The 15,620-nt window shown below is 37.4% G+C and overlaps 1 protein-coding gene across 7 annotated transcripts in view; it reads left to right on the top strand.

The window, feature by feature from the left end:
* The window catches only part of LOC117157886 (protein O-mannosyl-transferase TMTC1), a 278,211-nt gene that overhangs the window by 216,301 nt on the left and 46,290 nt on the right, over positions 1-15,620 (top strand). For all 7 annotated transcript variants that reach the window (XM_076625790.1, XM_076625788.1, XM_076625789.1 and 4 more), the window contains exons 8-10: positions 10,575-10,696; positions 11,063-11,227; positions 13,074-13,187. In XM_076625790.1, the coding sequence (XP_076481905.1) occupies positions 10,575-10,696; positions 11,063-11,227; positions 13,074-13,187 (401 nt within the window). The remainder of the gene's footprint in view (positions 1-10,574; positions 10,697-11,062; positions 11,228-13,073; positions 13,188-15,620) is intronic.

Here is a 15,620-nt window from a genome sequence, read left to right as displayed (position 1 = left end):
CACTCGTAGCTGGATCCCTGAGTGTATCGTACAAATCACTCGCGATAGCGTTAGATGTATAGCCAGATCCGATTGATGCGCTAGAATTTAGTTCCGGTTCATCTTGTGCATATGATTCATAAATGACTTTCTTTGAGTTACTTACACTCGTAGTTGGATCCCTGAGTGTATCGTGTAAATTACTCGCAATAGCGTTAGATGTATAGTCAGATCCGATTGACACGCTAGAATTTAGTCCCGATTCATCTTGTGCATATGATTCATAAATAACTTTGTTTGAGTTACTTATACTCGTAGCTGGATCCCTGAGTGTATCGTGTAAATTACTCGCGATAGCGTTAGATGTATAGTCAGATCCGATTGACACGCTAGAATTTAGTCCCGATTCATCTTGTGCATATGATTCATAAATAACTTTGTTTGAGTTACTTATACTCGTAGCTGGATCCCTGAGTGTATCGTGTAAATTACTCGCGATAGCGTTAGATGTATGGCCAGATCCAATTGATACGCTAGAATTTAGTTCCGGTTCATCTTGTGCATGTGATTCATAAATGACTTTCTTTGAGTTACTTACACTCGTAGTTGGATCCTTGAGTGTATCGTGTAAATCACTCGCGATAGCGTTAGATGTATAGCCAGATCCGATTGACACGCTAGAATTTAATCCCGATTCATCTTGTGCATATGATTCATAAATGACTTTCTTTGAGTTACTTATACTCTTAGCTGGATCCCTGAGTGTATCGTGTAAATCACTCGCGATAGCGTTAGATGTATAGCCAGATCCTATTGACACGCTAGAATTTAATCCCGATTCATCTTGTGCATATGATTCATAAATGACTTTCTTTGAGTTACCTACATTCGTAGTTGGATCCTTGAGTGTATCGTGTAAATCACTCGCAATAGCGTTAGATGTATAGCCAGATCCGATCGATACGCTAGAATTAGTATCATTTTCCGAATTAAGCCATAATTTTTGTATTTTTGTTTCGTAAGCCAATTTCAGTGGCTCAGTTACTGTTAGAGTTGGATTTTGGTATTGATTGTGTATGTTATTTTCAGTAACATTGGATGTATAATAAGATTTTATTGATGTCCCAGGGTGACCCACTTCTTTTGAATTTAGCTTCAATTCATCTTGTGTATTTGAATCATAAGTCATCTTCTGTGGATCATTTATATCCAGAGCTAAGTCTTTGTATTTATTCTGTAAATCATTTATAATCTTATCGGATGCGCTATCAGATCTGATTAATATTTCAGAATCAATGTCTTCCAAGTTGCTTGATGTGCCTTGTATCTTTGGTTTATAATGTTCTTTTAATGATATGTCATCGTTACTCTTCGAATCTGTAATTTCCATTGGATTTAACTGGTTCCAACTAACATTACCTCTATCAGGATCTTCTAAGTGATTTTCGCTTGAAATATGCTTATCTCCCGCTTTAGTATACGTTTCCTCCTCCTTTTCTAAGATATTCTTCTGTTGTTGTTCCTTTACTCGAGGAAACTCAGTTACCGCTATTTCAGCTTCGGTTAAAGCTTTCTGTATCTGTGTTTCTTTTCCGTCTTCGGGTATTTCATACAAATTCTCCTCGGACTGTGATATTCTCTGTTCAGATAGATGTAATTTATCTTCGTAACTTTCTGATTCCTGAGTTGCCTTCCCTTCAAATGTTTCTTTATTTAGCTCGTCAAGCTTGATTTTTGCTCGTGCTTCCGAAGATTCGTTATTTTTCTCAGAACTATTATCACTCATATGTGATCCTTTTATTTCGTTGTTCAAATTTTGCATATCATTTGCTTTGTTTAAAAGAAGTTTCAACAGAGGATTCTTCTCTTGTTTACTATTTTTCAACAAATTATCCTGATCTTGTGTAGCATCTGTAATGGTTGATATCTTTGGTTTATAGTCTTCGTCATTAATATCCAATTCTGAATATTTTTCATTTAGGTCATACTTTTGATCCAATATATCAGTTACATCCGTATTTTTTATATTCTCATTCTCTCGCACGCCTAATAGATCATTCTCGTGCGAAAGATCTATGTTTTCCTGTCTCCTGGCATTTACCTCGCCGTCTATCCTGTAGTCACTTTCGTTAAGTGACACGCTTGCATATGACGTGTCCACAATACTGTTCATAAATTTATTGTCCTCTATTGTTCCCATATGTTCATTATTGCTTTCGACAGAAATGTCGTTAAATCCATTGAAAATATTTTCAGCTACTTTCTCTGTTTCATCGCCTCTCAAACTTTTCATATTGTTGTAAGTGATATCATATCCTCTCTCTTTCGGAATATTTTCCACTTTGTCTGTTGAACTTTTAACTTTTTCATTCGACACTTTTACTATTTCAGATAATTTCCTTTCAGGATCTAATTTGGATAAATGCATAGTATCAGGATCGTAAGTCCCAGTGCTAAGAGTTTCTTTGTGTATCCAACTAGCTTCGACCAGTGGGTCTTTGTATCCTTCGTTATCGGTCCAATTAAGTGGACGTAGCATGGCTGCTTCAAGTAAACGAGATTTAATTGTATTTTCGTGCATGTCTGGAGAGCGAGCTTCGCTGATATTCAAAGCAGGTTGAGTACTCGTTTCGGAGAACGCTCCGAGTACTTCGTTTTCGATTAATTGCCGTTCTGCAGATGGTGTCGTGTACTCGTCGTTCACTTTCGTATGGAGCTTGGTAATTTCATCTTCTTTCGATCTCGTTTCACCCGAACTCGAATTGTTCAACGTTTCGTGTTGCTTCTTGCCCAACTTGTCATTCTTCTGGAAACTTTCGCCGCTTAAATCGGACAATACAACTTTATTCTTCGACATTTTTAGCGTGTTCGCCGTAGGTGATGACTCTTTACTTTCTCTGGCGGCATCGTTACTCTTAGTCACCTCGATGCTTGTGTTGGATCCTTGTACGGGCGTTTTCTCTTTATTTAAATCCCACGTAATCGATTCACTTTCGTTCAAAGAATCTTTTTGTTCGGTTTCTTTGACGTACGGGTCGTTTAATCTACTTTTCCCTGTCGTTACAGCTTGTTTCTGCGTAATACCTATCGAAGACTCGTTATTCCTTCCAGATATATCGATTTCTGATTCTTTCGTCCGATCTTCCTTGTCGCTTTTATTTATTTTCTCATATTCAACAACATTACTACCATTCCCTTCGGTTTTATAGTAACTCATAATTTCTGCAGAATTTTTAGTCGTTAATAATCTAGCAACGTTCGAAAGATTTCCTTCGAGGTTGCCACTGTCCAGTTTTTCATCTGTTATCGTAGAATTTCTTTCTTCATTTTGTTCTCCTATCTCGGTACTGCCGCTGCTTATAACTGACAAATTACTAATCATTTTCAAATCGCTGTGTTTAGACGAATGATCTTCAGCCGTGTTACGTCCCGTTATTTCCTCTTTCTCCGTTTCTTCTTCGGATCCTTGATTAATTGCAGTCGATGATATATTATCTTCTCCGGAGATGCCGCCATTACCGGAGAACTTGGAACTCCAAGCCGAGAATGATTCAGTCGCTTGTTCCAAGTTTACATCATTTGCCACTACTTTATCCTTGTGTTTCCCTAGAAGATCTAATTCATTCGTTTTAATTAATGATTCGGTTGACGTATCGATATTTGAATTTAATTTCGAGGCTTCGTCTATTTCCTTTTTCGCATAATATTCCTTCTCCAGATTTTCAATTTTTGTTAATGCAGCGTTAATGCTTTCACGGCCAGATTTTATATATTTCTGACTGCTTTCATCGGGATCGATAGTTTCATGATCGATCTTATCAATGAAAACTGGAGGATTAGTGATATGTACATCTGAGAAGTTACTTTCTTCGTTTAAATTATAAAATACAGATCCGAATTCTTCTAGCCTCTCCTTTGACGAAAATTCTTTAGACTCGTCACTTAAAAATCCAGTTAGATTAATAATCGATTGAGCAGCTGTTTCGTTCAATGTCTCCAAAGTATTATCATATTTTTCTTTGGTACCACCAATCACGTGTGTTTCCTTCGCTGTCTTCGATTCTTCTCCATTGCTTGCACCAGTATTTGAAAGTGATAAACCTTCTATAATTTCCTTTTTCCCTTCTTTAGCTTCCTTTCGCGTATTTTCACTCGACACTCCTTCGAACGTTGCCATCTTATTTTTTCCAGGTTCCTTTTCTTCTAAAGATACTTCGTGAACTCCAGCTGAAGGATTATTATCTTTGTTAAGTCTATCAGAATATCCAAGCGCGTGGACATCTGTATTACTTAATTTGCCGAAATTCGCGCGAATTTCGATTTGATCTTCGTCAGGAGTTGCAGACGTGTCATTTCCGCTTGGCCGAAACTCTTTGTTTTCATCTTGTAGTTTCGCAACGTGTGCTTCGATAGTCGCAGTAGAGAATTCGTCGTTTCCTTGAGGATCTGTGGGACTTCCTGTTCGAGTACTGATACTCGTCGCTTGATTTACCTCCGAATCAGGTAACAATGCTTTCTCACTGTTCTCGTACTCTCGCAATATTTCATTAATTTTATTCGCAGAATTGTCCTTCTTGGAAATAATAATATTGTCATTGGAAAATTGATTGCTTTCAATATTTAACGTTTGTATTCCGTCAGTCTGATATTCCGATAATTTATTTGGTTTACGTTCTTTCGTACGTATAATATGTTTTTCATTATTTTCCAATGGTTCGATGTTATGAATTTCTTGATAAATTCTTCGATCGTTAAACGGTTCTTTCTCCTTGGTATTTGTTTTTGCTGATAACACACGAGCTCTATTATTCTTTTCGTGAATTCCAGCGTTTACAAATGGTCCCTCTTCTGCAATGTCTGTTATTCCTGATAACGTACGTTCTGCTTGTAATTGCGTTCTTTTTACTAATACGTTATTTTCTTCCATCGATGACGCATTTCCATCGAATATTTGATTCGACTTTACGTCTTTTTTGTCGTTATCTTCGGAAGTATCACTCTTTATTTTGAAATCTCTCTTTCCCAGAATTTCTTTACTCAAAGATAACTTTTCATGCTCTTCTTCATTTTTGCTACTCGTTTCGTTCATTCCTTCTTCGACGGGCGATAGTCCTATTCCCTTCGTCGTATCTGCTTCGTATTTTTTTTTATTTGTTACGATGGGATCCTCTTTCAGCTTATATTTACCTCCGGATACTTTATCAGCACTTGCATCTTTGTACATTGCTCCTCCGTACGAAATAACCTTCTCATTTTCTTTTTTTCTCGATTCACTTTCTTTATTCGAAATTTCAAACGCGTCGTCATGAGTAGCACGTAAGTCTTCGTACTTGTACGTAACGTCATACCTCCAGGGATCTTCTTTAAATATTTCATCGTCTTTAGCCTTAACGATTAAGTTTTCGTCAGTTTCATATTGCTTGTATTTTACGTATTCCTTTGTGTCCTCTTCAAGGTTTTTATTTATTTCCTCGTCATTTTTATTAAATTCGTCCTTTTCTTTCTCCGACGATTCTTTGTCTTGTTGCACAATTTTCTTCCCTTGTTTTATATTTATTTGTGTGTCACTTGGATCAAATTGTTCGATATTTTTAACGTTTTTCGTTGAAATTTCATCCAAAGTCAGTACCAGATTGTCTTCGCGAAACTGTGGCTTCAATACTTCAACCGACGGTTTAAATTTCTCAGTTTCTACGTTCATTGACCCAGATTTATCTTCCCGTGTTACTATCGGATCGTATTCTGTTTCGCCTCGATCTTCCGGGCCTACTTCCTTTTCTTTCAAATCGCCCGCTTCAAATTTGTCATTGTCCACATTTCGTTCCTCACTTTTTCTCTTCTGTAAATCTTCCGACTCAAATTTCTGCCCTGCTACATCCCACGGCCCAAAGTTCAATTTTACGTTATCTATCTGCGAACTTTCTGCTTCAAATTTTCTTTTCGCTGAAATTTCCGGATCAAATTTTTTCCTTTTCAGACCTTTCGACTCCAATTTATCTCCTTCATTCACATCTTGTAACCGAAGTTTCTTCCCTTGCGAATTCTCAACTTCAAACTTTGTTTTCTTCGTGCCTGAAATATCATGTTCCTTCTTTTTATCACTTTCTTCTTTGGACTTCTCTTTCTCTACATCTTCTAATCCAAATTTTCCTCTATTTATATCGTCTCCTTTGATATCCTCTGCATTCTGCATTCGTAAATTTTCTTCTGTAGAATATTTCCCCCTTAAATATTTCATCTTAAATTCCGCATTCTTCATATTCTCTATCTCAAACTCGTTACTATTTACATCAAACTGGAATTCTGCTGTTTCAGGATCCTCCGCTTCGTGCTTCTTCTCTTTTAAATTTCCCATATCGGACTTCTCTTCTCGAGATTTCACATCAGCTATCGCCTCCTCTCTTTCCTCTAAAGATGTCCGTTCGAGTTTAACATTTTCATCAGAATCCAGCGCGTAATCGGCGCGATCTGCCGATGAAACATTACGTCCCTCCATCTCGCTCTGCTGCCCATCGTCATTCAACGATTTTCTTCGTTCCTCGTTTTCAGCGCGCATCTCTTCGGTAGACGTTGATTTCGTTTCAATACGCTCGCGATGTTTCACACGGCCACGTTTGTTTGCATCGACGTGAATTGATGTTTCTTCAGCTGCACTCTTCTGTTTATCATATTCCTGTTGAATACCTTTGCGAGTGTTTGTCGCCGGGGATTCGTCGATACGCCAGGAATTCAACGAAAGATTCTTCTCATTTCCCTGGTACAGATTTTGCCATCTCTGCATCTGCTCTCTCAGGTCCGACGATTCATCTAACAATTGCGGTATTTTTAATTCCGAAGAATCTTCTTTCTCTTGCGTTGTCACGATCGACTTTTCCTTTTCCATCGATATCATCTTTTCATCCATTTTGTTCCTTGCGCGTAGAATATCGATGCTTTCATTAAAATCTGATTCATCATTCGGCAACGTTGAATCTCGATACGATTCCTGTGTTTCCTTGTTAATTAACTTCCTGTCCTGTAAACTGGATTTTACATCTTGATACGATTCGTCCTGTATTTCGTTGCTAATTAACTTCCTCCCTTGCATATTTTGATCCACTTTCACCGAGTTTGATTCATCGACTGTCTTCGATTCTTCATCCTTTTTCTCCTGTCTCGAGCCGCCTTCCCATTTCGTTCGCAAAACAAACGGATCCGAAATGAAAAGCGATTTATCGCTCGAAGGTCGTTTATTTTGGTTCGTTTTATCGTGTGCTTGAAGTATTTTCACAGGTAGTTCTGCAGTCGAGAGTTTATCACTTCCCACTACGCTGTTCATTGTGTTATCGATCGAAATATCATTAAATAATGTCTCTTCATTTTTTATGCCAACGTTGACTTTCGCGTCACGGTAATTACAGTCTTCGTTCCTATGTTCGTCGTTTTTGATCAAACGTTCTTTATTCGGCTGTGTATCCGAACCATATTCTCCTGCTTCTTCCAAACGTGATCCAAAAGCTTTCTTATATTTTTCTTCGCTTCTACCTGAACCATCTTTTCCGGTGTCTTTCATCGGTGATTCAGCATCTGTTTCGTATTTTTCTTCGGTCGTACTTGAACCATCTTTGCTTGTTTCTTTCACTCGTGATTCAGGATGTTGTTTTTTGTATCTGTCTTCAGCCTGTTCCGTGATCCAAGACGTTTTTGTTAATTCGTTAAAATATCCCGTGTTTCTGTTCTCGTTCGAAAGAGACGATTCGTATCTTTTACCGAACGCGTCCTTTTTATCAATTTCCATATCTTCGTTATGTTGTAGAAATTGTTTCGTGTTTAGAAATTTCGTGTCATCGACCCATTTTTCATTCTGTATTCCTAGATCGTAACTCGCGTTTGACCTCCTTAACAGCGATTCCGTGAATCCCATTCCTGATCTGAATGGCAACACAAAGGAGAGCCAATCGTCGCCAAAAGCGTTGTTTCGGAATTTTCCCATGTTTTCCGATTTCACGGTGCTTAATTGCGCCTTGGCATTCGCCAGAATCTTTTGAACCTCGTCCTCGTTGTTGAGATTTTCCGTTAATACCATGTAGTCCGAAATACGGTAGTCTTGTAGCGATCTTCGTTGACGATCTTCGTGCGATTTGCGAAGAGTAAAGTCGGACTTTTCTAGCTTTGGTCTCAATAAAGAGATTAGAGGCGGCAGATTTCTTGTTTCTCTAGCAGAATCCTGTGTTTGAGTAAAGATCAATGTAAATAATGAGGATTTTTCTTAGAAATCAGATATTTTTGGTTTTCGTCAATGTTTATTATAGAATTTTTACAACAGTAGAAGATCGTGGTTGAAATTCATTAAGAGTCATTTTTCGTTTTTGTATCGAAGAACAATTTCCAAATTCAACGCGTTGTCAACAAATTCAACATTAAAACTTTATTTTTTATTTTTAATTTTGGTATTAAATATGCGTTATTGTGAGCCGCTTGAATATTTAAAAAATATTAATGACATTAATTATATATACGGATTAATATTAAATAAGATAATAACTAACATAACAACAGTGCTACTCCTTTATTTTTATAAAACTCTTATAAAAAATGTTTAGAACGTAAGGATGTAGAGATTTTTTAATACACGAAAATTGACACAACGAATTGAAAACATGGATGTAGTATCGAAACATTTAATATATCAATATCGCATTCTCAAATTAAACGAACTAGGGGTAGAAATTGAACGAATTAAGATCATGGAACGGAAAGCGGAACACTACTTCTCTTCTGATAGAAATATTCCTGAAATATTTCAAAAACCACCATAAGTACGTCGGCAGATTGACCAATTCTATGTCATAGCATAGAACTTCCCATCATCACTTTAAGATCTTCACGTCTAACATGTAATTACATTTACAAAAAGTAACTGTATTTTTCGCTATTCCATGCTACAATTCGAATATTTCACTATAAAATCCAATTGACAAAGTGACAAATCTTTTAATCGAAATCATTTTCTTCCCTATTCGGTAATGAAAAATTGCTGAAATATTCCAAAAACCGCCATAAGTACGTCGGCAGATTGACCAATTCTATGCCATAGCATAGAATTCACGATCGTCACTTTCAGATCTTCACGTCTAACATGTAATTATATTTACAAAAAGTAACTGTATTTTTCGCTATTCCACGCTACAATTCGAATATTTCACTATAAAATCCAATTGACAAAGTGACAAATCTTTTAATCGAAATCATTTTCTTCTCTATTCGGTAATGAAAAATTGCTGAAATATTTCAAAAACCACCATAAGTACGTCGGCAGATTGACCAATTCTATGCCATAGCATAGAATTCACCATCGTCACTTTCAGATCTTCACGTCTAACATGTAATTACATTTACAAAAAGTAACTGTATTTTTCGCTATTCCACGCTACAATTCGAATATTTCACTATAAAATCCAATTGACAAAGTGACAAATCTTTTAATCGAAATCATTTTCTTCCCTATTCGGTAATGAAAAATTGCTGATGAAAGTTCAAATATCACGGCGGTGAGATTAAAAAGGGAAGAGCGCGACATTCGTTTGCTCGTCACTTCAAAGATTTATTTTTCAATGAATCCGACAAACCGGAAGAAAATCAAACGGTCCGCTGTCGGACGCCGGGAAGGCTTTTGATCATCCGCAGCGCGTCCAAACATACCTGTCTATCCGCGAGGCGAAGAAGCAACCCTCCCCAATCAGTTCCGCTCGAAGCCTCTTGCACTGATCCCATTTCCCACCGGGTTAATCCAGCCTCGTTCGCTCGTGATTTCTGTCGTCCATCCTCCAAAGAATTCTTCTTTCCTTCAACATCGTTGGATATAGTTTCCTCGTTGACGATGTTCACGCGTTCTAACCACGTTTCCGGGCCCTTCTGTTCCACTATATACTTGTTCGACGTTTGACTTGGGGCTTTAGACGAGACAATAGCGAAAAGGAGCGATGAAAGAATCACTGGTATCTTCATCATCGTTGGAACTTCGGACACTATTATTCGTTATTGCTGATACGTCGATTATATACTCCGCTGGCAATTGTACAAACAGTCTGCTGAGAACGCGTACGTCGAATATATACGAATGTTGTTCCAGACTAATGTGCATCGTTTAGTTGCGTTGTTTGATGTTATTCATTCGCGAAAATTCTAGACTTTTCTATCTAGAAACTGCTGTTTCTCTATTTGTTTGATCGCGATGTAACTTTCCTTATTTTCTCACGTTTCTCTCGTAAATTTAATTACGCATTAAACCGTTCCATAAGAATTTCGTGTTTGTATATTCGTGTAACTTTGAAAATACATTCGATTTCCTTAATAATGGATAATTGATTTAATTATACAATTTCCTTGTTTTGTATCACGCAAGGGATACTCGGAACTTGGTTGACACGTGCGTGACACGATTTCGACAGTTCGTGCGATACAAAACCATTCGTGTCTTCTATGCTCGTAAAAAGTTTACTTAATACGTGGTTAATGGGCGACACAATATTCCGTGGGAAACCCGGAACAATTTCGTTTCCAAGGCAAAACGCTTTTTTCCGCGTCTAACGCAGCAACCTTCGTTTCATTTTCAGCAACAGAGGCACCCGCCTCTTCTTCTTGGTTGGATGTTCCTGGTACTGCCGTTCTTGCCCGCATCCAATCTTTTTATTACCGTTGGATTCGTCGTTGCGGAACGTGTACTTTATTTGCCCAGGTAATTTAACAAAATCTTGTCGTTTCTTGTAATTTTCAAAATAAACACTGTATATGTGTTTCAGAATAGGAGATCTTTAAAGAAGGAGAAAATATCGAGAGAAGAGAAACAATCGTTTACGAACAACGTTTCATGTATATGTATATTTTTTAGAAGTAGACTAAACTGAAAATTTCTATTAATATAAACTTGGTTCGTTTAAACAAAATAAAATATACGTATATAAATGTTCATGCAGTATAATTTTGGAAATGTAATTAAAACACTTGTTAGTGTTACACTTGAAAGATCTTAAGATTTTACTGTATTTTAGAGAACGTTAAAACAGATTCGAAAATATCTCAAGCGAGCAACGAATGTTCACAGCGTTGGATGGATTCTTCTGGTCGTATATGGGATGCAAATCAGCTGGACGGCTATTCCGCGCAGAAGAAGTCTGATCACGACCGGAATCGTTCTACTTCTACTCCTAGGATGCTACAGAACGATACTTCGAAACAGAGACTGGACGTCCAGAGAAACTCTTCTCAGGTTTGTCGGCCGAGTTTTTTAACACTTTGCACTCGAAACGTCAACTGTACTGGCACTATATTTCTGATATAAGACGCTTCGATATTGATGAACGTATGCAGTTTATAAAATTATTAGACATGCACTTTACATTCAACGATTCGCTCTCTTTTCAAACATATTTTCGTGCGATTGATTTATATATTTTGGAGGATATTATATTGAAAAAGAAACTCAAACATCGAATATATGAACACGAGAACAAAGACTGAAAGAAATTAGCGTCTTTCACGATTTACTCTGCAAAAAATACGTACAACGTTACATTCGCCGAAAGAGTTTGTTAATTTTAATGAATTCGTAATGTAAACGTTTAGATGCTTTTAAGAGATAAAAAACAACGAGTTTTGAAAAAAGTATATGACATTTCCTTTTTTGCTTGATTACGCAGAAATTCTTGAATCGTCGGAACACGCGATTATTTTTCACCGTACGCAAAAGCTGTCATAACATTGAACTGATAACAAACTGGTCGATAATAGAACGAGATCGAGGGACGACAGACACGAACTTTTGAATGTTCGTCTATATCGATGATGAAAAAATAATATTCGATATTGTATTTTTCTTCTCTTTCCTTTGTTCGTGATACGAAAAAGAGAGCGAGAAGTTAAATTTCATCTTAAAGCTCATCTCAAACAATTTCAAACGAAGCGTCGAAATGTTTTTCAGTTGCGTCATTATTCTTGGGACATTCGAGAAATTTTATGAATATTTTTAAATTCGTGGCGAACGTTTTTGCACTGAATTTTCCGAAAAAAGGTAGAGAAAATCTCCACGCTTTATGGAAGCTACAGTAGTTTATTGTCGTGGCAAAGAAATTACCTGCAAGGTTGTAAAAATGTAAGGATATGAGGTTTCACTGTAGGTAATGGGTATTCAGTTTTATGGAGTCGAGAGTTACAATTATAAGGTAAAAGATATCCAATATCGAGGAGATTATAAAAATATAGAAGACAAGAGTTTAATGTCAAAATTATTGGCGTGCAGGAGGATCTGCGAATATTATTAATTTATGGATGGAATCGACCTACGTATTAGATAATTTTTTAGATTTATGTTTTATATTAATACAATTTATTGATGTTAGTAATTCGACTCAGGACTCGGAAAATTTCACTAATCATATTAGTTCAATTGTGCAAGTGGATATTGATCCTCGATAATTCCACGTTTATAATATATTTGTTACCAAAATTTTATTCAATTTATTACTGAATTTCTTACAAGAAAATTTTCTGTCGTTACTGACTTGTAACTCGTTAAGTTTTATGGTCTATGTATATTACATTCTTATTCTTATCATTATATATTTTTATTATCGTATATCTACATTAGTATAATAGGATTGTGCAAGAGGAGCCTGATGCTCGATATTTCCCCACCTTTGACGCATTAGTCTACGAATGAGTAATACAGAAGTCGAAAGAAATATTCAGTCAAAAAGTTTACAAATGAAAAGCCAACGAGAAAATGGGAAATCACAATTCACGTTACTCCCTAACTTGAAACTCTCCCCTTAGTCGTTCGTTCGGTACGCAAGCTCGTAATTCGTCGTGCACGAAATCCCCAGTCTAAATTCCCCGAATCGCGGCATAATTTCGCGGAAATTTACGCGGGCCTCTTCGTCACTGGTGGGACAACGCCGCGGGCACACCGCCAATGCTGTCGCACGAGCGAGAATCGCGCGCGTGGTAGCAATTGGCCAGACGATATCAGATGTAACCGCGGCGGGATAAAGAGCCGGGGATCGCGTCGAGGTCGAGATGATGACCCTGTCTCTGACCCCGAATCCTCTTGTTTATAGGGCGGGTCTGCGGTCTCTTCCCCATAACGCCAAGATGCATTATAACTTCGCCAACTTCCTGCGAGACACGTCGCAACCTAACCGAGCTATTCTACATTACCAGCTGGCCCTTTGGTGAGTACTATGAATAAGAGAATTTCATTCGATAGTTGTGTAAATGTCGTCGACTCTTTAGACAACATTCTTTTTCGCTTGCGTGAAAGATGGATTTTGATAGGATGATAAATCCCCCGAGACGCGAAACACATGTGTGGTTAACATCCGGTTAAATTTACGGTTTGTCCTACATTTCCTCGAGCATCAGTACGTACAACGCTTTCAATTTTTCCGTGAGAAACGCAGGGAGCAGCGTATCGACTGACATCATCTCTTCTACCCTTCAGAGTCCCCTTTTCCCCAAGGCGCCACGGCCAACTTTGCTCGTGACTCGTGGTTACCCACGTTTATTTGCGTTAAATCAAATCGCTTGTAAGCAACCGGAGATCTAAACGACAGGCATTTTTACATTTTTACAGCGGTGTTGTAGACACGAGGTTAATTTTTTAGGATTTTTAAAATTGTCTATCTCGGTGAATATCTTTGATACACAGACGAAAAGTAACGTGTTTGTCGTTAAAGACAGATCAAATGGTAAATCGTCAAGATTTAATTTATCTTATTTATCGCTTGCCACTGTTATACAACAACGTTTTTAGTACTAATAATATGTAATTTGTGACGTGTAAAACTTCACCAATAATATTAGTTCAATTACAATCAAATTTCACGCACTCGTAGCCATTCGGTGACATTCCTGCAACGCTTGCTACATAATGATTTCGATTTGCCTTTTGCTACGATCATTCTTTAACAAATATTAGTCCAAGCAAACACGTCGTTCCAAAGACGGAGGAATCTGTCCGTTAACGGAAGAAAGTACGAGTTTCTCGTCCGAAGTCAGTCACGACGAGAGGCAAGACTAGCGAGCTTACATCCACGAGATCGTTTTTTTCTTTTTCTTTTTTTCTCTCTTTTACTTCTCGTGTCCTCTTTCAGCGTAGCTCGGCCACGCTTATCAAAGCAGTAAAAGGTTTACTGACAGTGACTGGTATTCCGATAATGAAAATTCCACTTCCCCGTTCGCGCGAATCCTTTTGAAGTCGCCGCCTCAATGAACCGATCCCACGTTCTTCCCACTGGGAACCAGGCCATCAACCCGTTCCTTTTTCGCCACCACATCGCGGCCTTGTTTCCATGTCGCAACAAGGCGAACTTTCCCGCAGACTCTTTCCTCGTCTTTCCTGCAAATACATATTCCCCAGCGTTCGTTTCCATTACCACGCTTTGTCTCTTTTTTCTCGATTTGTTGTTCCATTGTTTTGCATCAGCAGGATGAACATTGATGGTATCGATCTCGGACATTGACATAGCTGTCGTTTCGATAGTCGTTTTCGAAAAATTGAGAAATTTATTTTAAAGGTTATTGAGTAATTGTACAAGATTTCGTACTTTTCACAGTCAGAATTTTATATAAAAACTCGTGTTCCATTACAATTGGAGCGATGACACGCTATCGAATAATCGAATGGAAACGTATATATCACTTTTGGAGGAGAAAACGTTGTTTGAGTTAGACTGTTCCGTAAGTTTGAAACACCTAACGTGCTTCTTATGTTCAACATCGATCGATTCTGACCAAATATCATGAAGCTGCGTATACTAAAACGATGGACAGAAACTGTAGAATCACACTTTACTGTTACATCAGCTTTCACCAAGACGCGCTATCGATCCTTGCCACAATATTCGTGAAGCTCGTTAATCTATTGTATAAGGTTGATAAAAGTTTCAGGTCGCTGTATTAATTTGTTAGCCGTGTCGCTGAGTGAATATTTTTGGGAAAACTGAACTGAGAATAGATGAAGTTGTGTTTCTCTGCAGACACTTGAAATAATTCAATTATCGATAATAAAAAAGAGCAACACTTTTCAAAGAAACGAAACAAGACATTTTAATTCATAAAGTTTAATTCATAATTCCAATTATAGATTGAATTGAACATAAAATTAACGTGCTGTTTATACACCTCTTAATTCCTATACCAACATTTATTTTCAAAGCTGTGGTAAAGTCTACCTTTCATGGAATATCTAATTGTCCGAAGAATTACGAGACTAATTATTACCATCCAATTAATTGATTGTGTTTATCTCTTTCGTTGTTATAGCTCCTTTTACTGTAAAGAAATTATTGCAAAGAAACTTACACGTACCTATAAATAAACACAATGGGATATCATTAAACGTTTAATGGCTCATTATACATTATTGACTGCTAATTTTATGACATACCGTGAATAATAATATCATTGGTTTGTTAACGACTTATGAAGGAGTCACCGATGAATAGATATAATTGATAATTAATTTCGTTTCCGGTTAAACTGCATACGGGTGTTTTCTACAGGATCAATCAGCCAGTCAAATTGATAACGCTCGATTCATCTTCCAACTCATTGTTTGTTAAATTCGATCGCGTATTAATTAAAATCATTATCGGGCAGATCTC

Source organism: Bombus vancouverensis, chromosome 2 (assembly GCF_051014615.1).
Source record: "Bombus vancouverensis nearcticus chromosome 2, iyBomVanc1_principal, whole genome shotgun sequence".
Lineage (NCBI taxonomy): Eukaryota > Metazoa > Arthropoda > Insecta > Hymenoptera > Apidae > Bombus > Bombus vancouverensis.
The sequence above is the reverse complement of the archived record's forward strand: the minus strand, read 5'-3'. Positions and strand labels throughout refer to the sequence as shown.